The 22,654-nt window shown below is 36.1% G+C and overlaps 3 protein-coding genes across 9 annotated transcripts; 2 read left to right on the top strand and 1 right to left on the bottom strand.

Annotated features, from left to right (window-relative positions):
- Positions 1-154: 154 nt before the first annotated feature.
- On the bottom strand, positions 155-4,934 carry LOC103443583 (probable phospholipid hydroperoxide glutathione peroxidase). The gene is made up of 7 exons (XM_070819895.1): positions 4,655-4,934; positions 3,809-3,885; positions 2,420-2,481; positions 2,209-2,327; positions 1,716-1,883; positions 1,586-1,626; positions 155-433 (listed from the first exon to the last, which is right to left on the bottom strand). The coding sequence occupies exons 1-6, from the start codon at positions 4,796-4,798 to the stop codon at positions 1,594-1,596; spliced, it is 603 nt and encodes a 200-aa protein (XP_070675996.1). The 5' UTR covers positions 4,799-4,934; the 3' UTR covers positions 155-433; positions 1,586-1,593.
- An 8,553-nt stretch (positions 4,935-13,487) lies between these two features.
- LOC103443588 (protein WHAT'S THIS FACTOR 9, mitochondrial) lies at positions 13,488-17,654 on the top strand. 7 transcript variants are annotated; one of them, XM_070820423.1, is made up of 4 exons: positions 13,488-13,777; positions 14,327-15,801; positions 15,958-16,017; positions 16,209-17,654. In XM_070820423.1, the coding sequence occupies exon 2, from the start codon at positions 14,437-14,439 to the stop codon at positions 15,712-15,714; it is 1,278 nt and encodes a 425-aa protein (XP_070676524.1). In that variant the 5' UTR covers positions 13,488-13,777; positions 14,327-14,436; the 3' UTR covers positions 15,715-15,801; positions 15,958-16,017; positions 16,209-17,654. The 7 variants fall into 7 exon arrangements, with proteins under 7 accessions (XP_070676524.1, XP_028956709.2, XP_070676525.1 ...); XM_029100876.2 differs by having other exon boundaries at positions 13,582-14,235; XM_070820424.1 differs by having other exon boundaries at positions 13,636-13,777; positions 16,371-17,654.
- A 730-nt stretch (positions 17,655-18,384) lies between these two features.
- LOC103443586 (tyrosine--tRNA ligase 1, cytoplasmic) lies at positions 18,385-21,819 on the top strand. The gene is made up of 10 exons (XM_008382458.4): positions 18,385-18,560; positions 18,665-18,812; positions 19,061-19,350; positions 19,432-19,528; positions 19,971-20,076; positions 20,183-20,265; positions 20,455-20,600; positions 20,769-20,874; positions 21,340-21,399; positions 21,517-21,819. Exons 1-10 carry the CDS (start codon positions 18,448-18,450, stop codon positions 21,535-21,537), a joined length of 1,170 nt encoding a protein of 389 aa, XP_008380680.1. The 5' UTR covers positions 18,385-18,447; the 3' UTR covers positions 21,538-21,819.
- The last annotated feature ends 835 nt before the right edge of the window (positions 21,820-22,654 follow it).

The raw sequence follows: 22,654 nt of genomic DNA, 5'->3' as shown, positions 1-22,654 counted from the left end.
TAAACGTCGATTGGTATGATAAGCTTTCTCAACATTCTATGCTTCCACGTTTTGCCTGTTCATGGATGTGCAAAGTTTTTTCAAGATATAGTTAAGCTAAGGTGCAGCAGCAAGGAATGTCTTTGAACCGGAAAAGTCCCCTTAGACAAGAAAATTTATGCAAACAATAGGCTGTTTTTTATTATTGATGATAGAATATCGATGTTCATATAGTACAGATACAGGTTCGAATAGGCTTCCCCTCGTACCACACGCGCAACCTTGAACAAGTATTCATCTACTCATTCATAACAATAAGAACAAAGGTAAAAAATTATAGGTCGTTTGGAGTCTAATCAAACTTTACACATCCATCGTTATGCTTTGATCATTTTCTTCATCTGCAAACACGTTTTTATTTCCGGTGAGGCCAAACCAGACACTTCCTGCTGTCCTGCAAATATCACAGCGAAAATGGTAAGAGTCAGAACAACACAAGTTTCTAAATACTAAATGCTAAACGTCTTTCGTTTACAATACGAAACTTTTGATATTTAGAATTTTATACTAGCTGATATGTCAAAACATGTTTTAGGAACAAAAGCATGGCAAACAACGTACATATAAAATGAAAGTTGTGATCTAATCCAAAATGTTCGTTATCTAATTAGTGTTTAGAACCAGGTCGCTCAAGCAAAAGAAAAAGCGAACAACTATTTTGTTCAAACAACTATCCAAATTGGTACTTCACCTCAATTTTCCCCAAAAATTCATCCAACCATGGACCACTCCTACGCTTGGTTTTTAACAGTGTGAAATACATATTCACACACGAGATGTTCTTGTGAGAGTTATAATAATGAGGTAATACTTGCTAAAGATGAAAGAGAAGATTACCAACATGGTTTTTTTTCTTTTTTTCTTTTTTTTTTTTTTTGACAAAAGATAGCGTTAGCAAGTTAAATTGTTAAATGTTAAAGGGGAGGAGGACCCACACCAGGGTGCATAGGCATTATTGCCTCCCGTCATTGCGGTATAGCACCATCTGCGAAGATTAGCAACATGGTGGAAGGGATCATATTGTCATTCGGACTTTCATAACCTTGGATGAAACTCTGACGTAAATGTCACCTTATATTTCATATTCAGGAAAAAGAAACCAAACTGTTATTGTGCTTGTTCATCTAAAGAAGATCAAACAAGAACGTATCAAGAAAACCCAGATCTCTAATAGACTAGATAAACTCCAATTCTGCAGCCGGCTCGATTCCCTTGCAGAACATGTAGGTCAAAAGGGTAAATACCTAAAAGGGAATAACTTAACAGAGCACAAACTAGTATCATTGTTCAACTCTAAGGTCCCTTATGGTCAGCATGTGAAAACACCACCGAAGACCCGAAAAATTATCCTACATTTAAAATGATCTAAACCATTCTATCATAATAAAAGGAGGTATAGCATGAAGCAATGACATGCAGAACTGGTCCCGGCATTCGGGATTTAAATGTCATTTACCAAAACGAATGTTTTTTTAATAAAAATGTAAAGTCAAACACCAATGCAACCGACTGTAATGTGTATCATTTCTCAAAGAAACATACAGACCTTGATACTCAAGAAGATTCCAACAAATTCTGGATGTCTTTCTGCACAGAGCAAAGATAAATAAATCAGCAGCTGTTGTCTTCATTATCGCCAAAGCAAACAAACAGATAATCACAAAAACCACTCTGACCTCAATTTTAAGAGGTGATGTCACAGGAGCATATCTCTCCACAACCTTCCCTTCTTTGTTAACCAGAAACTTCGTAAAGTTCCATTTGATGCCACTCCCAAAGATCCCACCTTTCTGTACCTTTAAGAATTTGTAAAGGGGTGCCTCGTTCTTCCCATTCACCTCAATCTACAATGACCACAAGTAAACTAAATTAGTTGTGCATGAATTAGTTAATCTAGTCACTTTATATGTGTAGTAGTCGTTAAATATTAGAAAAGCCATCAATCAAAAAATTATTTAAGTAAAACCGTAGAACCAGTTCTCTGCATTTTATTTGATGTATGAAATTTGAAGAGCACATAATCTCTGTGCACTTGTGTGGAGATACTCGTTGAGAATATCTACCAACAACCATATAGCACCAAGAACAAACAAAAGATTTCTATTTAGAATTTTGCATACGATTGCTGACATACTTATTGTTTATTTATTTTCTCCAATATAAGGATACCTTGTCAAAGATTGGAAATTCAGCTTTAAATCTAGTGCATGCAACTTCTTGAATCTCCTCATTGTTTCCCGGCTCTTGTCCTCCAAACTGGTTGCAAGGAAACGCCAAAATCTCAAAACCTGCCAGAAATTGAAAAGTAAAACCCCCATGGATAAGTATGAAACACATGAATCAACAAATTTTTGGCATTGCTCTGCAAAGGTTCACATACCTTTGTTTTTGTACTTTTCATACAAAACACTTAATTCCTTGTAGTTGGATTGTGTTAAACCACTGCAAAATTAATAAAAGAGTGAGCCACGAAGGACAACGGAGGTTACAAAGGTGAAATGCATGTCGAACACTTAATTCAGCTTAGAACAACATGATTCACTAGAAAATTCATCATCTAAAAGTTCATCTGAGCATAGAAAACGTGTACAGTTACCAGTGAAATGCTCTGAAGAAAGATGTGTTTATCAAGATCATAGAAAAAGGAGATTAAATAATTAGTCTTGCCTTTGAATCTTGAAGGATGGACACCGTAGTACCAGATAAAATTCTTTTCCATTTAGGGGATCTATTGCTTGCTACACAGTACAATTTTTTTTTTTTCTTTAAACAATCTGATGAAATTTTACCAACTAGTGAACACAACTAAGATTTCGTGACAAACTTCCTGGTATCAAACAGGAAGACAATAACTACAATTTTCAAAAGGAATTTTTAGATTCAGATTTTTTATATATTTTATGCTAACTAAAGTCCATGGCTTTCAATCTGTCAATTACAATTCAAGTAGAAATATCACTAAAATATTACATCATAACAAAAGAAAATAAAACGAAAGTTACGAAAAGAACAAGGAAACATTTGTTGAGATTATCAAACAAGACCTATGTTACATACAATATGAAAAGGACAAATTAATGCATCTGTGATAAAATGCGTTATCCTAAATACAATACAATTTAGACCATTTTACAGATCATCTGAAAGTAAGAGAAACAATCTAATTTAACTTTCCACATCATGATAATGTATGTGTAGTCCGCATTTTTTTCATATATAATCTCCGTAAAATTCAATTCGAAGGTAAGAACCATGTATTCGTTCATAAGGAGTCGGACATTTAAGGAACATATATGCATAACATGAAAGCTGAACCTGTATTTAAACTAGGAGAAATCATACTTAATAAAGACTTAATATTCCAAAAAGAAAAATATTCTTAATGAGAGGATCATACCTAATTAAGTAATTATAGTATACAACTACAAAAATGTTCTTTATAAAGCGGTATTTCTTTTTTGTTCCAACTTTGAAGCATACATATTATCTCAAACGTCTATTTCCAAATGTTAAATCTCTCTCTTAAGAGCACCAGCAGATATTAAAACTACAAAGAAAAATTCTTTAAAGCCCTCCTTAATTCCCCATAAATTATGTTTAAAAACAACGCTCCACGGAAAAGGTCGATAGAGATTTATTACCACAAGATTTGTATCATGAATTTCCAAATATGCAAAGAAGCACACGAATGCAGGGTGTCACGATTAACATGGAATAGGGATACAAAAAATGTCAAGAAATCATTCACAGAAGAGATCAAGTTAGTTACCATTTTGAAGCAACATTCACAATCAGAAGAACCTTCCCACTGTATTCACTCAGATTTACGTCGTTACCATGAATATCCTGCAACCGAATTCAATGCATAAACAAATATATTTCAGATCAAGTTGTCAAATAGAACAGTCTACAATTTGAATGTACTCAATCAGTATTGAATCTGAAATTCCAAAGTCATTTCATCAAACATAATGCAATATAAGATATAAGTTATAACTACAGAAATTTGTAGCTGTCTCCTAAAACTCCAGAAGAAGCATCACAAAGCAATTGATCTGGCCGGAACGGCCTATGCTTTTGTTCTTTTTCTCTCATAAAACTTCAATATATTTAATTTCATATCTGTAACAACAAAAATCCGAAAAAAATTCAAAATATCCAAAAAAAATCATAATTCAAAAATCGAAATGTGAAGAGAAAAAAAATTGATACTAAGAGGAAAAGATATGAAGTATTTGGGGCTATCGGAAGATATAGTGCAAAACCAAACGCAGTGGCGTTCTAGGATTCAGAGCCGACCCTATTTAGTGGGACAAAGCTTGGTTGTTATTGTCGTTGTTATGATACTAAAGTTAACGTGACCACACAGAAAATCAAAAGCAAATAGAAGGATGAAACTATTCACAAACAGAGAAGAACCACCTCAAAAGCAAGATGCCAGAACTACGGCTCCATAGTCCAACTGAATGGATTCACTACTATGTTGCTTTGCAAACAATTAAACTTAATATACAAAAAGCTCATATCTTTAATTTCCATTAGTTTCTCCCCAGATTTTCTCAGCAACCAAACATAACATATGAGAATGAAACAGAAAAGAATGAAAACCCAGTACCTTGACAGTGAAGTCGTAAACAGATTTGGAACTTTCTTCAGCCATAATTCGAGGAGAAGAGAATTGAGAAGTGTAAAAGTAGCAGAAGAAAGCAAAACCCAGAAAGAAGAGAGAGACCCAGTTGGTGAATTTCAACAAACGCATGCCAACGCCTTTCAGCAATTGGGATGGTCCTCTTTAATACGGCATTGACAATTTTGCCATTTTTTTTTTTCTTTGTCTGTCAATTATTGGCATTTCTACTCTGTTTCCTTCTTTTTTAAGCGTTTCTGTCTCCATTTAAAATTGGTGGAGGAGGGATGGGTGGAGAATTTTTTGGTGTAATGGGCGATGAATAATTAATTTGGCATAATTTTTCTCCATTTAACATAAAAATTAAATAAAAATGTCATCATTTAGCATTAGCTTTTGCTCTATGATATTAACATGATATCAATAAAATGAAGGATTTTTATCACAACTAGTTTCTCAAATTGACCATACCATCAGTGTGATCTTTGAAAATAAAAATCAATTAATGTATTTCCTGAATATGAATGTCACGAATCAATATAATCATTTCATTAAAATTTCATTATATTTCTGTTAATATGCTTATGTGGCACATATGTGAATCCACAAATCTATTTAATATTTGCCACATAGATAAATCATTAAAACCTATACAAAAAAACTAAAAGTTGTTCAACAAAAAGAAGACACCTTCTCGGCTTCTTCTTCTTCGAACCAAACCGCCAAACAACAATTCTCGTCTTATTTTATATCTTTTTTTATCGTAATCCCTTTGTTTTGTTTTGTTTTTTTTTTTTTTTTGTTTACATTACATTAAATAAAATTAAAGTAAATTCCCTAAATCAACCACCAAAGCCAATCAAGGTGTGGGGAGCAATGGTGGTGCCAGAATTTTTCTTTTGGGTGGGCTAGCTAAAAAAATTAGGGTTCTTTAGAAAAAGATCCTTAAAACTCTTATTTTCCAAACAAAAACCCACCTAATATTAAATATCTAAATAAAACCCAAATTTCAAATAGAGTGCCATGTAGACAAATATATAACCAATTATTATCACATATTTACAACTTATGCCACAAAACCCTAATTATGTCAATAAATATTATTACTCACCCTAATTATGATTAGTAATTAACCCATATGGAAAATTTCACCTTTCTTGTATGGTAAATATTAGGAATATATATATATATATATATATATATATATTACTTTAGCCATCTTCATAAACAATTATGGGCACATTTTTCATATGGAAAAAAAATATCCTTTCTACAATCAGTTATTTTGCATCAAATAATAATATTGTTTGATAAAAACAACAAAGAACCAATTAATATTCTTTTATGTTGTAGGTAAATTATTTTACCTAGATTATTACATACATTAGGCATTTTTTGTTTGTTATCATATATCCTTGTTAAAAATAATTTAAGGAAAACTAATGAAAAGGGCTTGAAAACTTTGAGTTTTAATGATAAAGACAAAATAAAGGGTAAAGTGAATAGTACCAGGATTGACTTTTTAGTGTGAAAACTAATGAAAAGGGCTTGAAAACTTTGAGTTTTAATGATAAGGACAAAATAAAGGGTAAAGTGAATAGTACCAGGATTGACTTTTTAGTGTAAAAATGTGGTTTTTCGTTAAAGTGAACAGTACCGGGTGCTTTTCGTTAAAGTTCCCAATAATTTATCTATATTTATATGTAAAATATAAGTAAATTAATTTTGAATCAAATAGCATTTATTTTGTAGGTAAATTAAAATAGTAGTTCCATTATTTTGGTAAAGTTAAACAGTGCCTAAATTATTTCGTAAAAATTAAACCAAGACAAATTATCTCTATTAAAATAAAACAGTAGATATTCGAATAAAAAAAAAAAAAAAACAGTAGCTACATTATTTTCTTATAAGATTAAACAATAGGTAAATGATATTGTAGGTACATTATGTTTGTAATATAAAAAAAAGAAATTGAAATTTATAAACAAAAAGTAGTATATATATTATTTTTTAATCAAATTTCCTTTATTTGTAGGTGAATTATTTTCATGCATTATTATATATATTGGGTACATTTTACTACTAATATATATGTGTGCAATAATTTACCTATATTATTATACAAAATATAGATAAATTTATTTTGAAATCAAATAACATTTTTTGTTTTATAAGTAAATTATTTTGCATGTATCATTACATATATAGGGCAAATTTATTACTAATACACATGTCCAAATAATTTACCTATACTTTTTAAATATAGCTAAATTATTTTATAGTGCTCTTTCATATTTTCATTTGGTAAGAAAATGACAAGATTAAATTAAAATTGTCTAATTTTATGAAAATTTGAAAAACAATTACGAAATCTTAAGGAAAGTATAACATTATTAGTTCTTTTTTGCCTTATCATACAATTTGTTATGACATATTATTATTTTAAATATTAATGCATTTTTTCCATTAATCTCTCCTTTCAAATCTGCATAGAATTAAATGTTTACATTAAAACTGTTTTTAGGGGTATTTTAGGCATCTGTAAAATGTAAAATGTGTAAAGGCAAACAAAATTAATGAATTTGCTTATGTGGAACCTAGTCATTGGGTTTTATTCAGATAAAAAGACTATGTCGGGTTTTATGTAAAGAAACTTGAGTTTCAGGGGCTAAAATTATATTTTCAGAAAAAAGTATCCTAAAATCAAATGATATATTTTTTTTGCTACATACATATTGTATGCAAAAATTTAAGTTTAACTTCTGTATTTGTATACTTAAAATTTACTTGGCATGAACTCAACAAGCTTTGCATTTGCAAAACTTAAAAATTACAATGAATCATCAAATTTACATATATTTAGATTCAAACACAAGAAGAAGGTAAAAAAACTTGACATCTCAATTACAATCACACAACTAACACAAATCAAAACAACGAGAGTAGATGTAAAGGCAATCTTAAAAAAATTGATTGAAACTAATATAAAGCCTACTGAATCAAAGCAGAATAATCTTGAACAAAATGGCATCACAATTTCCATGATAAGTTTTATATTTCTAGTTGTGCTAAATACTCGCCGAGCTAATTTCATTAAAAAATAATTCTTCTTGCAATTTTTTGTTCATTTATTATATTAGACTATGCACTAAAATATATATACATATGCCACAAACTCTCCTGGGCTATAGCCCATCGTAGCCTTTGGTGTGGCTACACCATTAGGGGGGCGGAGGGGGAGGGGGCATCTCCAATCGGGTTGGCCATAGGGCCATAGTTCAAAGGATAGTTCTTTTTGACACAAAATTCATCTCTAATAGAGGTCTGGGTCAAAAAATCTTGGAACTCACAGGGCCAAAATACAGCCATATGGCCAACGGGTTGGCCATCTTTAGCCAGCCAACCCGCATTTTCAGTTGGGTCCAGCTGGATTTTTTTTTATGACGAAATTTAAAAATTCTAATTTTTTTTCTATAAATACCTAAGACATTTATACACAATTTCTCACATCATTTTCACCATTACATACTATCTTACCTCATTTTATTCAATTATTCACATTCTATTCACCTTAGACACTCTTTTCATACACACCCTTCTCTTATCTCTTCCAATAATTTTTCCTTTAATTTATTCAATAATTTTGAAATGGCCACACGTCTTCAAGTGGTACTTAAAATATGTCTCGATACTTATTCATTTAGCAACAAATGACACTCAAAGTATATTTGTAAACCTTATTTTAATATGGTAGTTTAATTCAATTAAGCAATAAAATTAAATGTAACATCCCACATCGCCTAGGTGAATGAATCTTGTAAGTCTTATATGTATATTCTCATCTCTACCTAGCACGAGGTCTTTTGGGAGCTCACTGGCTTCAGGTTCCATCGGAACTCCGAAGTTAAGCGAGTTCGTGCTAGAGCATTCCTAGGATGGTTGACTCACTGGGAAGTTCTCGTGTGAGTTCCTATAAACAAAACCGTGAGGGCGTGGTCGGGGCCTAAAGCAGACAATATCGTGCTACAGTGAAGTCGAGCCTGAGAATGGTGGGGCCCGGGCAGGGATGTGACATTAAAGAACAAACTTAAATTAATAAATTATTGAGGGGACTAAAAAATAACCTTGGAAATGATATAGAAACATGGCTTAATACTATTCATTAAAAAATAATTTCTTGTAGGGCTAGAATCTGGACATAGGCTAAACATAACACCTTCGTTGGAGATCGCCTAAGAGGTCTTAGGTCAAATTCGCGACGAATTTGAATCACATTATTGTTAGCTCGTTGTGAGGCTAAACCCACATTCCCCGCCCGGGCCCTACCATATCTCAGGCTCGATTTCACTGTAGCACGATATTGTCCGCTTTAGTGAAAGCTTGACATTATAGATGTGCTTACAGGTTATTTTTTTTATTGATGTTAAATTTGTAATTATTAAGGAGAGTGAGAAGAGTTTGAAACTATTACAATAATTTAGGTCGGGCAAATAGGTCGTGTTGTGATGTTTGTATCGTTTTCGTGTCATGTCTGTTATGTTAATGGGTCGTGTTGTGTTAAACTCCTTATCTTAACAAATTCTTAACATGTGACTCAATAACAACCTGATTCATTAACAGGTCATATCGTTTTGTATCAGGTTAACTAGCCATGCTATAAATTGTCATGTCTAATGTTTAGATTTGGCAAACAATATCTTATTAGGTTCTTAGCAGGTAACCCGATAACGACCAGACTCGTTAACAAGTTAACGTGAAGCTTGCTATTTTTGTATTGCTTCGTGTCGAGTTAATGGGTCGTGCAATAAATTGTCATGCCTATGTTGGATGGTTGAGTGTTGCTCGTGATTCACATATGCTTATGGAGATGTTAGTTTTTTAGTGCATATTTAAGTTATACATCTGAACAAAAGTTGTTAGATATTGTTGAAGAAAATTTGTAATGGCTCTTATTCAGATTTAAAACTAAATATACATTAGAGAAAATTTACTTCAGCTTGAAGGCTAAAATATAGTCCTTTGACCTTATTGTCCTTCTAGTAGGCAACCAATTTTTTTTAAGTTTTGTTATCTAACCAATATGTCAAATTAAACTATTAATTTGTTACATTATAAAATAAACAACTAAATTAATAAAGGACATTTAATTCATTATTAAATTGACACCCGTTCACCTTCCTTGATGAAAATAAGAAAGAGGTAGTATAATTGCACCGATCAACTCAACATTAATTATAATAAATGATTACATCACTATCAACGTCACATAGGAATCGACAATTCCTTGGAAAATGCTAGTGTGGTCTTTACTGTTATAGCGTTTGTGGATTTTTAACAGCCAACATAATCATATTCGAATCCTTTTGGTGAGGATTTTGAGGATATGTGAATCGTGTCCGTTCATCGAACATCGTGCGGTTATTTTTTGTCAAATACTGTTTATGTGTATTTTTAATTAAAAATATTGAAAATGATTTTTGACCGTACTATGTACGATGAACGAACACAATTCACGGATCCCCCAGATCCTCACAAATAGGATTTGGCGAGGATCCGAGTTATTTTAAGAGCAGTTCCACCGTGGGCTATTGTCCGATGGACTGGCTCTCAAACAGGGCCAGAGAGCCCGAATGGGGAGGTCCAACGTGTACTGGCAATGGAGCCTGAGCGGGCTTGAAGGAGAGGCCCCACAGGAGTTGCCAGCCTGAGAGCCTGAAGGCTACGTGACACAAGGCTGACATCTGGGCGACGTCAACCATCATCTCCTCTGCATTTTTTGCCGCCATATATTCCTGTTGACCTAGCTTTGTCACAGCCCGTCCCGGAATTATAAATTCCGAGGACGTGAAAGTACGAAAATAACCTTAAACGTGACAAGGTGCGTAAGTGTGAAGTTGGTTTTAATCTAAGTTCATAACTTTTGGTTAATTAAAATATCTTGTGGGATAAGAACTTAGAATTAGGTTTACATTTATTGTATTAATTTTAGTTAAGGACTGAGAAGGGGCCACGTGGGATCCCCATTCCTTATTTCCCTCCCTAAAACCCGTAACTCCTTCTCTCTCTTTTTCTTCTTTCATCTCAGAAAACTCTCTCTCTCTCTTACTCTCGAACATACGGACTCACACACAACCTCAATCAAACCTCCACGAACGTCCAAGTTAAGACTACCATCGTGATCCTGAGGACTTCACGAACACGGGGATACCAAATTCAGGTGAGTTTCATTTCGAAAAACCCTAGTTTTTAAAGCCTCGTGAAATGGCACTGTTCATGATCTTCTAAATGACTACGTTTTAGGCTAAAACAAGCTCACCGTGAGCTTAAGGAGGTCACGAGGAGGCTCGGAGTGCCTAGTTTGAACAAAATGGACGTCGGGATCACGAGTTCCATGAAGGCCGGTTTTTGAGAATTTACCCTTTCGAATTTCAGGCGTTTTTACAAGTTTTTGAAGGTAAGGACTTCTTCCGCTCTTAATTTAGAGCATGTAGGAAGAAATTTGAGTGAAAATGGTGAAGAAATGGCTGAGAAAACTCAAGTTGCAGGTTTACCCAGTTTCCGGCGCCGGCGATGGTCGCCGGAGCTGAAGGTTGAAGGTGAAGGAATATTCCGTCAAGTTTGACGGAATATTCTGACGCCGTTAGTCAGTTTTAACGGTTACCGTTAGAAGTTAACAGAATATTCCTGACGCCGTTAAGATTTCCGTTAGGGTTACTGCGCGTGGGCCGCGCGTAGACCCGTGGCCTCGCCGGCGCGTGGGGGCGCGTGCATGGTCCAAAATTATTTCTAAAAATATGTACGGGTTCGTGACGTCGTGTAGGTCACGGTGGTATATTCATATACCCAAATTGAGCAATATATGAGGAGTTATTAGCTAAGAGTGGGATTATGCGTTAAATAACGTCAATTTGGTTACTTCTCGTATAGGCAAGGATTATACGGACGTTGGGCATGGCTAAGGGAGGCTCAGGGACCTTCGACACGTCGATGTATTCAGTGAGTGGGCAGTTTTGTTTTCCGTATACATATATACTTGCCGTTTTCCCAGAATTTGAAAATGCATGAAATTATGCTTTAAATGAAAATGTATAAAAGTATATGAGATATATTAGTTGAAATGCCATGCATAGAAGTATGTGAAAATTATATAGAATTATATGAAAAACGTGAATCGAATTGCCATGCATGAAATAATATGAATTGATATATGATGCATATGTATGAATTGGTGCGGCGGACGCACAGGTGAGTATCAGGTGAGTATTTAAATACTGTTATGATGATGTTGATATATATTGAGCTCAAATCCTGCACCATGGTTTAGTGCTTATAGTATTCACCGCATCGCACGCTCGCCTTGGATCTAAGTAGATGCTGGTCGCACAGTCCACGCGGAGTGGGTGCGACGGGCCAGTCGTAGAGTGTTAGTGAGATTTCGACTGGTGGGTGACCTTAGATTATGTGCACAGATGATTGATGAGAAAGCACTAGAGCGTAATATTAACCATTAAGTCGTACAGACTACATTAGGTGGTTCCGACTTATGTGCAGAAGGCCGTACAAGTTACAGCTAGTGACTCCGGCAATAGGCCGTACAGGTCACAGTTGGTGACTCCGGCAGAGTGAGAGTGATAGATTTTGAGCTCTAGGTTCAACCGTACAGGGCTATTAGAGGGCCTCCGGTTGATTACTTTCTTGCACCTGATATGATTATTATTGATGCATCCATACTTAACTGTTGAATTAGACATGGCATGGCATGATTGATAAAGAAAAATGTTGAGATAGTAAAAATAAAGTTTTGAGAATATATATGTATATTTATATTTTACATTTCTGGGAAAGTATACAAGTTTTACGGAGAGGGGTTACAACGTTTTGAGAAATGTTTGGATTTGGAAAAGAATTGTTTTACTGACCCACTCAATTTTGGTTTTGCGCCCCTCCAGGTTCAGGAATCAGAAAGGTGTGGTGACTACGAGGAATTCGACGGTGTTCTGACAGAATGGATCAGATTAGGACTCACCTTCGGGTGTATCAACTTATAAATTGTATAATTAAAGCTTCCGTACTGTGCAAATGGTTACGTCACTCTCACGTGACGGCCAGCATGCCCTCCTTCGGGACGGGGTGTGTCAAGCTTTCCCTCTTACTCTCACTCCACAACAACTTTGTCCCCATCGCATACATCTCGAGTGCTGGGAATAATCTTAATTCGATCGGCACCAAGATCTATATCCTCTCGATTAAACCCGTTTGCTCGAATTTTAAGAACCCAATTTCTGCATCATCGACATAAGCAGAGATGACGGGCCAGTGTGAGAAGAAGGTGGAGAAGTTTCAGATGGAGGAGGAAGTGGCGGTGTGTTTGGCGAAGTACATCGCCGACTTGTCGACCAAGTTTGTGAAGGAGAGGGCGAAGTACACGTTTTGAAATTAACCAGGCGACCTAGCTTCACGACACCTTTATGCACCACACCGTTTCACGAAGCCATGGACTACAGAAGTGCAGAAAAAATTAAGAAGGGCATTCATGTGTGCTCCTCTGCTGTGTGTCAAAAGTGCAACAAAAAAAAATGATAGAAGTTTCAAGAGATAGGAATAGATTTACAAAAGAAAAAGATAAATTAATAATATAATATTAATTTATACAAAGTAAATAATATAATATTAATTATAAATAAATAATACTAATATTTTATTACCGATTGTCAAGACTATTTAATGTAACGGTAGTAATACAAAAATAATTATTATTAATTAAAGACAATTACTTTTTGCTTGGTGGCTTAAATAATGAATAGCGTCTAACAGCTCAATTGCAGATAATTTAAGGAGCCGGATTCTGTCGCCTCCTTTTTGTCTGCCCTGAAATCCCTTGTTTAATCTGGACCGTTCATCCAGATCCAACGGCTAAGACCAACGCCACCTCCTGCAAGCCTTAACAGAAGCGAATATACCTCTCTCCTCGCCGTCTCCAGCATCTCAGACTCATCAAGCATCACCAATCCAGTGGACCTGTTCAGATAGTCGGGGAAGCAAGCTATTGGAAGCCGTTGAGCACGGTGGAGATTTTCTCAAGGGACGGTGGTGGACGGTGGTGCGGAGAAGGTGGGATTTCAGGCCATCGATTTTCATTCGGTTTCACGGACGTCGTATTTTCCGTTTATAGAATAAGAGGGAGAAAGATAAGGAAACAACAGTGCCATCGCCTTATCAATTATTCACTCACTCCCCATACATATCGAATTTAATTATTCATTCTTTAATGTAATCAGAACTGGTTGAATTTCGTTTTCCAATTGTTTATTTGCTTGTTTTATATATTAATCATTCCTGTGTTCTTGCTGCTAAACTGTAGATTTTCATTTGCAATTACAAAACTGTAACTTTTTATTTTGTTTTATCATTTTTCGCTCGTAACATAACTCCGATCTTACATTGTCTGTCCCAAGCCCGATAAAGGAGGAGGGGGATGGTGTGAGGAAGTCGACATCCGCCACTCTTATTTCACGTTGAATACTTATGATTTTTCGCTCGTAACATGTTCGATAAAATGCCTAGCTCAGGTTGTGTTTAAGAGTAATGTCATGTTCGTTGTTTGACAATCTGCTGGAACGTTGCGTTTGTTTATTCCGGTGTTGATTTTTCCTTTTGCAGTTGCGCGTCTTGGGTTGAGCACACAGTCGTGCCCTTTAGGCTAGCATAACGGGAAATGTAGAGAACTCAAGAACGCTGCTCGTCCCGTCCATATTTACCAAGAAAGGGTCATGGCCCAGTGTCTTGTGATTGTTAAGGTAGGCGGGTTTGGTTTCCTCCGTGGATGTCTGCAAGAATTTAACCATCAGCAAACGCGTGGTCTTGTGAATGTGAAGTTGAAATGGGTGAAAGATAGGGCATTGGATTTTGTTGTGGCTTCTGAGAGGGATCTCAAGGCTGCCAGCATTCTCGTTTCCGTTATTTCTTCCTCACCTCAGTGCAGCCTCCCTGTATACCGGCTCACTTGTCATCGGGGACAACTCGGTCTTCCTCACGATCTGAAGCTTGCTACTTTTATTAGGAGGTACCCATCTGTTTTTGTTGAGTCCTATGATTTTTGGGGCGGAGGCGCTCGTGTCCCATGCTTTGGCTTGACTCCTGAAGCCCTACAACTACACCAAGAGGAACTCAATGTTCTTGAGCAGAATCGAATGGATTTCATTAATAGGCTTCGAAAACTGCTCATGCTCACCCAGGCTTGGGCCCTTCCCTTACAAACCCTTGACCAACTGAAATGGGACCTGGGTTTGCCATATGATTACGTTCATTCTGTGATTCCATATCACTGCGACCTGTTCTCTTTTGTACACCTCCCTGATGACCGTGTTGGCTTGAAGCTCTTATCCTGGGATAAGGACCTTGCTGTCTCCCAATTGCAAAGGAACTCTGCCCGACAACAGAAGGAAGAAGACGTAAGAAGTGGCTGTTTAGCTTTTCCAGTTGGATTTACAAGGGGTTTTGGATTGAAGAGGAAATGCATGGAATGGTTGAAAGAGTGGCAGACCCTCCCTTATACCTCTCCGTACTCCGATGCCTCCCATTTAGATCCTCGTACAGATGTATCCGAGAAGAGGATTGTAGGGGTCTTTCACGAGCTTCTTCATCTAACTATAAACAAGAAAACTGAACGTAAGAATGTGAGCAACCTTCGCAAACCTTTGGCCCTACCTCAGAAGTTCACTAAAGTTTTTGAGCGCCATCCAGGTATTTTCTACATTTCAAATAAATGTGCCACTCAAACTGTCATTCTAAGGGAAGCCTATGACCGTCAAAAACTATTGCAAAAACACCCTACGGTCGAATTGAGGGAAAACTTTGCAAAGCTGTTGAGAAAAGGGTTCCTAGATAGGAGCAAAGGTTTGTACAAGAAAAATAAAGGTGATGGAATAGATGTGGATCCATATGCTGATGGTATTGGTAATAACCAATTCAGTTCTGAAGAAGAGTCAGATAATTTGTTTTATGAGTATGACTCAGATGAGCAACATGAACCTAGGATTCATTTGTGAAGAGGGTTGGGTCGGGGTGATTCATCGCTTCTGGACACCATATGTGGGATCAGCCTCATGATCACTGGCAAAATTTTGCAAATAATGGTAACTATGTTTATTGTTAACCTATAGAAATTTGTGATCTTTCTGATATGACTCATTGTTACCTATCATTCTTCACCTTCAGTGGCGATCTTTCAGTTAACGTTTTTATTTCCTTTACTGAAATGGTGATAATGTCAATCAGTTTATATTTTGCAGTCTTGCTTCAAATCTTCTAATTACACTCCACCTCTGTGTTTTGCAATTGAGCCTATTGAGGTATTTGTTTTCTTATCTTTACTTGTCCTCTTCTCTATTTTTGATCATTTAGAGAGTACTGTGCAAAAAATTGACATAGATGATTACAACAAACAGTGCTATTTTATTATTTATTCTCAGATCAAATTCTTCCAAATTACCTTTTCATTCTTGAATCTTGATCTTTGTTTCTCTACTTGTCTTGATTTCAGACGATTTTCTCTTCTGCATTCTCATTTTTTTGCTATGCAATCATGGTGACCGCTTCTCAATTGACAATTTTGCAATACGTAATTGCAAATCTCATTCAAAATGTCACAAATTCTGTGAATGTCAAACCCGATGACGACAATTATCTGAATTGGAATTTTCAGCTGGAACTCTTGCAGCCTTTCTTCTAGGTCACAGGATTATTCATTTTGTAGATGGGTCCAAAGCATGTCCTCCTCAATTTCCTACTGGGTTAGAAATCAATTCAACTTGTGAAGACACTGATGCATATCAGATTTGGAAGATGCATGACAGGACCCTGATGGAGCTGATCAGTTTTACTCTCTTCTTCTGCAACTTCCTGTGTTATAGGCAGTGACAGTGCTCCAGAAATGTGGATTAATCTCGGATAATGGTTTGCAACTGTTACTTGAACAAGTAATTTGCAAAAAGATATTTAAAAACGTCAGCAAAGGGTCCGAATCTATCATTCAGCATCTTCAAAGAATTACAGAAGCAAGAGATCGTTTATTTCTGTCGTTGTTGGTGTGAATTTTGCTGATGAAGATAATGTAATTCTTGCTCTAATAGGGTGTCAGCCGAACACAGCACTTTTATTAGGTATGTGTTTAGAGGCCAGGAAAGTGCAATTTCTCTCAAAGATTAAAGGTCTAGGTTGCTTTCTAAAGAGGCAACTCTTGATCAGAGTGTGAAATCCCCTTGCTCTGTTACGGTAGCGAAGAATCAATCTATGATGCCTAAAGCTTCATTCTTTCATGCTGGTCCCAAGTTTTCAGAAGGCTAATCATTCTATGGCGGTCACCAGGGTTCAAGTTATAGAGTTCGTGGCAGATGAAGATTTTATTTCAACACTAGCAGAAGATTTCCTAGAGCGAAGCCTGCATCTGTTCATGGTAACCTCTGGTGCTGCTAAAGCACAGTTTCCTGTTTCAGAAAAAGGGCACTATGCTTCAGGTTGTTATCGTAGACATGCAAATCACTCTTCTCAATCGCCTTCTGTTGCATCGAACCATGCCATATATGTCGGAAGATTGGGCATACTGCTCCCGTTCTCATTGATTTTTCACAACGACGACTACACAAAGCAACGAAAGGTTCCTCCTCCGACCATCATTGACTGCTACGAGTGCCAATGCAACGATTGCACCATGCTCCTGCAGGATTGCTGGGTTACGAGTTCCGGTGCCACATAACGTATGAATCATATGATGCAGATTTCTCAAATTCATCTTTTGGCAACACCATTACCATATGCCTCAAGCAATTACAACTGCCAGTGGCTCAGGTTTCTGAAAGATGTATAGTTTCTTCAACCGGGAACTTGCATCTCATACTGCATATTTTTGTTCTTTGTTCACTTTTGAAATTGAATTCGTAAATTTCATTTGGTTGCTCCAATTATTTGAAATTTATTTATTCACATAAAATTTGTGCCCCTCGGTTGAAGGATGGTTATCTTCTTTGTTATTAGTATCATCCCTTTTAGTGTAACGATGTATTTACGTTCAGAGATGAGGAAGTTATTTGGTATCGAACTCGTCATTCACAATATTCGAATCTAAGAATTCTCAAGAGGAGTAAGCGGAGTCAGTGATACCTCCGAGGCAGTGGGTGTCATGTTGAGTTTGAAATCAAAATTCATCATCTTTCCTCTCTACGATACCATGAGAATCAATGCATGCATGCATCTAGACCGACGAATTTTTTTTCAACCATTTGTATTATGACATAATGGTCGGTTTCGGGCACATTGAAGGGGAATGAGGATCCTTTTCGGATCCTTTTTATGAGGATCTTGGAGATCCTCCAATCACATCCGTTTATTGTATATCGTGCGTTAAAAAATCATTGTAAATATTTTTATTTAAAATTAAATATAAATAATATTTGATAAAAATTGATCACACGATATACGATGGACAAAAACGATCGGAGCATCAGGATCCTCAATCGAAAATGTTTTGGTGCACTTTTCTTTTTAACGGACGGGGCGAACAAAGTTGATCCCAGTTTTATTAGCAAGTTACTGGTTTTTATGTTTTTACGACTTTCAAAACTGTCACAGCCGTTGGATTTGTATCCTTAATCCCAGCCCTCCATAGTGGTGGGGTCCATTGAAAAAGGTCGCGTGAAAGAATTAAGAACAAAACAGATAAACCCTAAAACTTAGCCGCCAAGATAAACTACTACGCACTCTCTGCTTTCTCTCGTAGCTCTCTAATGGCGACCGAAACAACAGAGCAATCCCCGCCGGCCGACCAAGTCCAGTCGCTTTCAATATCCGAGCCTCAGGCCGATGACCAACCCTCCAGTTCATCAAATCCAACCACTTCGTAAGCTTCGATCAGTGTATTTTTTCCTTTCCGTTTCTAAATTCGCTTGTTGATCTGAATTGTTTTCGAAATTGTGTGTTTGTGTGGCTGTGATTTTTCTGAAGATTGAGCTTGGAGGAGAAGTACCAGATCGTGAGGAGCGTGGCGGAGGAGTGTATTCAGGAGGATGAGCTTCGAAATCTGCTGGCTCACAAGACTGAACCCATCTGCTACGACGGGTTCGAACCCTCCGGTCGAATGCACATTGCTCAGGTTTTACATCGGTTTTTCTAGGAATCATTAGATGTGTAATTATAAAACGTAATTGATATGAATTGTGTATTTGTGAATTTGAAAAGGTTCTAAATTTGAACTTTGTAGTGTGTTCTTCGTGTAAGTTCATTCGGGTTATAGAAGAATTTCTTTGTGTTTCGAAAGAAAGATTGTAGTAACAAATTTTAACGGCGGATATTTGTTTGAGCATTGATTGTTTTATGAGGTTTGAATGGGTTATTGTGTAGGGAGTTATGAAGACTATTAATGTTAACAAGCTGACATCTGCTGGCTGCCGAGTGAAGATATGGATTGCAGATTGGTTTGCGCAGTTGAACAATAAGATGGGGGGTGATTTGAAAAAGATAGAGACAATTGGCCGCTACATGATTGAGATATGGAGGGCTGCGGGGATGAATTTGGACACTGGAAAAGTTGAGTTTTTGTGGTCGTCAAAGGAAATTAATGCGAGAGCACATGAGTACTGGCCTCGTGTGATGGATATAGCTCGGAAAAATAAACTTCCGAGAATAATTAGGTAGCTACTGTATTGTGATGCTTATTGTGCCTAACTCCGTGGACCTTGTACTTATATGCTTTTTTTCTTCTATATTTCCAGGTGTAGTCAGATTATGGGTCGAACTGAGCAAGATGAGTTAACGGCAGCCCAAATTCTCTACCCTTGTATGCAGTGTGCAGATATATTCTTTCTTCAGGTAGCTTGCTATTTTACTGTTGAATTTTTGTTAGTAGGTTTTGTTTCCCGTGTAGCATTATGTTGAAACTGAATATGACATGAATTATTAAAGGAATGCTGCTAACTTTTATGTATGGAGTATATGATAGGTCCACTTAGGACATTGCATTTGCTTTGTGCTACTTCAGTTATTGAACCTATTGTATCAAATTACATGGATATGAAAAGCGTAATAGTGACACTACAAATAGTACGAGGCTCATAAAAGTCCATTTTACTGGAGCTCCATAAAGGGAAATCCTGAGACTCACTATTTGCCTAGATCTTGCTGAGACGATGCGTCTTCTGATCAGGATGCATGTAAAAGAAAAACTGCTGGATTTTGTTTATATGGAAAAGAAGAGGTAAAAGATATCCATGTTGAAATAAGAGTGATCTGTAAAATATTTTTCCTTTGACAGGCAGACATCTGCCAGTTGGGAATGGATCAACGTAAAGTCAATATGCTTGCAAGAGAGTATTGCGATGACATCAAAAAGAAGAACAAGCCTATTATCTTGTCACACCGTAACATTCTAAATCCTATTCCACCTGTTGCAATTCTGATGTTTTATCCTTTAACATGGGAGTGGTGACATGGTTTTTGTTTGTTTTTCTAAATGATGATTTGCAGACATGTTACCTGGTTTGCAGCAAGGGCAGGAGAAAATGTCTAAAAGTGATGTGACGTCCTCCATATTAATGGAAGATGAAGAGGTGGGTTGCTACTAGCCTACTAGAGGTGAACTAAATTTTCAATTTCTGTGAGGGTCAAGGTTAAATTATCTGTATAAGCTGCATGTGGATTGGAAGACAAATGTATTCAAGTTTTAAGCTAGGGCGTTTATCTTCCATTGTAATCCACTATATATTTGTTTAATTTTTTTACATATATCACTCTCTTAGGCTGAAGTGAATTTGAAGATAAAGAAAGCTTACTGTCCTCCAAATGTTGTCGATGGGAATCCATGTATGGAATATGTGAAGTATCTCATTCTACCTTGGTTCAATGGGTTTTCTGTTGAGCGGACTGAAAAGAATGGTGGAAATAAGTAAGTGATAGACTTTAGATCAAATCTGTATTGGTTAAAAATTTTAATTAAAGGATTTTTTGCTAATTCAGCTTTACATCCTACCGAGAATTCCATTTAAAAACAAATTGATCTTGTTGTCTTGGCTAATTGTACTTTTTGGTCCCCTTCCTTTTCCTTCCAATACAGAACCTTCAAAACCTTTGAAGAATTGGCTGCTGATTATGAAAGCGGCGAGCTACATCCAGCAGACCTTAAATCAGCTTTATCAAAAGCATTGAACAAGATACTGGAGGTATGTTCACTTTTTATACGTATGTTTCTTAGATTTTTATCTCTCCCGAATTGACAGCCTGATGCCAATTTGACTAACCATGAGAGTGGTGACGATTTCACCCCATACTTAGTTGTTAGAGGATTTTCAAAATGTTAGCATTACACAGTTAGGATCGGGGAAATAAATCTATATTTGATGAGCCTAACTGATCTTGCTCTCTAGTTTAAATAAACAAATGAACCATCTTTCATAGGTTCAAGAATTTCTGCTTTTACGTTAAATAGTTGACCTGTCTCATGAAAAAAAGATCCTAGAGCTTATCGGGATCTCTCTTTCTGCTTTAATCTCAAACTGCAAGTATATTTCTTTTGTAAATTATGCCTACCTGGTAAAAAAACGAAAATTAGAAAAGAAGGGAGAAAGAGAAATGCCTGGCTACTCTTTGCCGCTGCTGGGTTAAACTTTCTTATTGTCGGTATGCAGCCTGTACGAGCACACTTCAAGAATGACAAAGCTGCCAAGCAACTATTGCAAAGTGTTAAGGTATTTTTCTTTTTCGTTTGATACAAAACGCTTTTCGTCATTGCATATTTCAGAGTTATTAATTCGAAGTAGCGCTAAGGTAAGAAAACTGAACCGAGCCGTTCTGTGGTTTTGTAGAACTATAGAGTCACCAGGTGATAACATTATTGGAGCTTGGACTTGTCATCGTTACCCTTCTGCTCTATCCTGAATGCTGGATGAAAGGACCTGTATTTCTCAATTCGATATCTCTGATATATTTGACAACACCTGATGGGATTCTTTATATACATGAAATTGTTCGGGTTCCATACATCGCTATTCGTTCATATTACAGTTTCATGCGTTTTCTGAAACTGTAAGGGAGGGTTTTTCTTTAGCCCTTCTGTTTTTTGTATCACGTAGAACAATTCAAGAAGTAAACAAACAATTTTGCAATGCGACGTACGCCTAAACCTAATTTGCATCCTTATGGGTTATGCTTAAGTTTAGCTAAAGAAGAAAACTTTACGACTTCTTTTAGTATATGGTAGTAAATTTCTGTAGTAAATCAATAAATACCGTAGATATTCATTGCTATCGGGTAGGATGAAGTTTGCATTTCATCCCTTTTCATATGCTTGATTTTACGGATATTTTGTCGGACATATCAATAATTTAGTGGATATGTTAAACAGAGAATATGTTGGTGAAAATGGTGATCCAGTTATCGCAAATCCCTCGAAACAAAGAAAAGTAAAGACAGCCGCTGGCTGTTTAAATAAATTTAACAAAGTATTTGGTCCTGCAGCGACACAAAGGTGTAGGCATTGATTTCTGTCATTACTATTGGCAAACTTATCTATACTATTATTAAGAAAACCCTTATTGTCAACTTTTTTTTTCCTTTTTGCCCTCATTTTTTGTACACACTATTGACAAAAGGAGAGTAAAATAGTAATTTTGTATCTTTTGACAAAATGACAATCATATCCCTATTTTTCCTATGTTATCCTCTTTTTTTTTGAGATAATGACAATCATATTTTTTCAATTTTACCCTTACTTTTGATACACAATATTTATATGAGGACAAAACAGTAATTATGTAATATTAAAAAAAATGACTTATTAAGAGAAATTGTTCACATGCACACAAAATGTGTGCTCTCTGCTAGTATTTACCTAAGTCTACAGAGGACGTATTTGCTATTTAGTACTATGGTTTAGTAGTATTTCACTTCACTTGTAAGTGAAAGATTTTAGATTCAGTTCTTGCCAAAAAACGAATTTAAACC

This window comes from Malus domestica, chromosome 04, assembly GCF_042453785.1.
Source record: "Malus domestica chromosome 04, GDT2T_hap1".
Classification (NCBI taxonomy): domain Eukaryota; kingdom Viridiplantae; phylum Streptophyta; class Magnoliopsida; order Rosales; family Rosaceae; genus Malus; species Malus domestica.
Note: the sequence above shows the minus strand (reverse complement) of the source record. Positions and strands in the feature narration are given on the sequence as shown.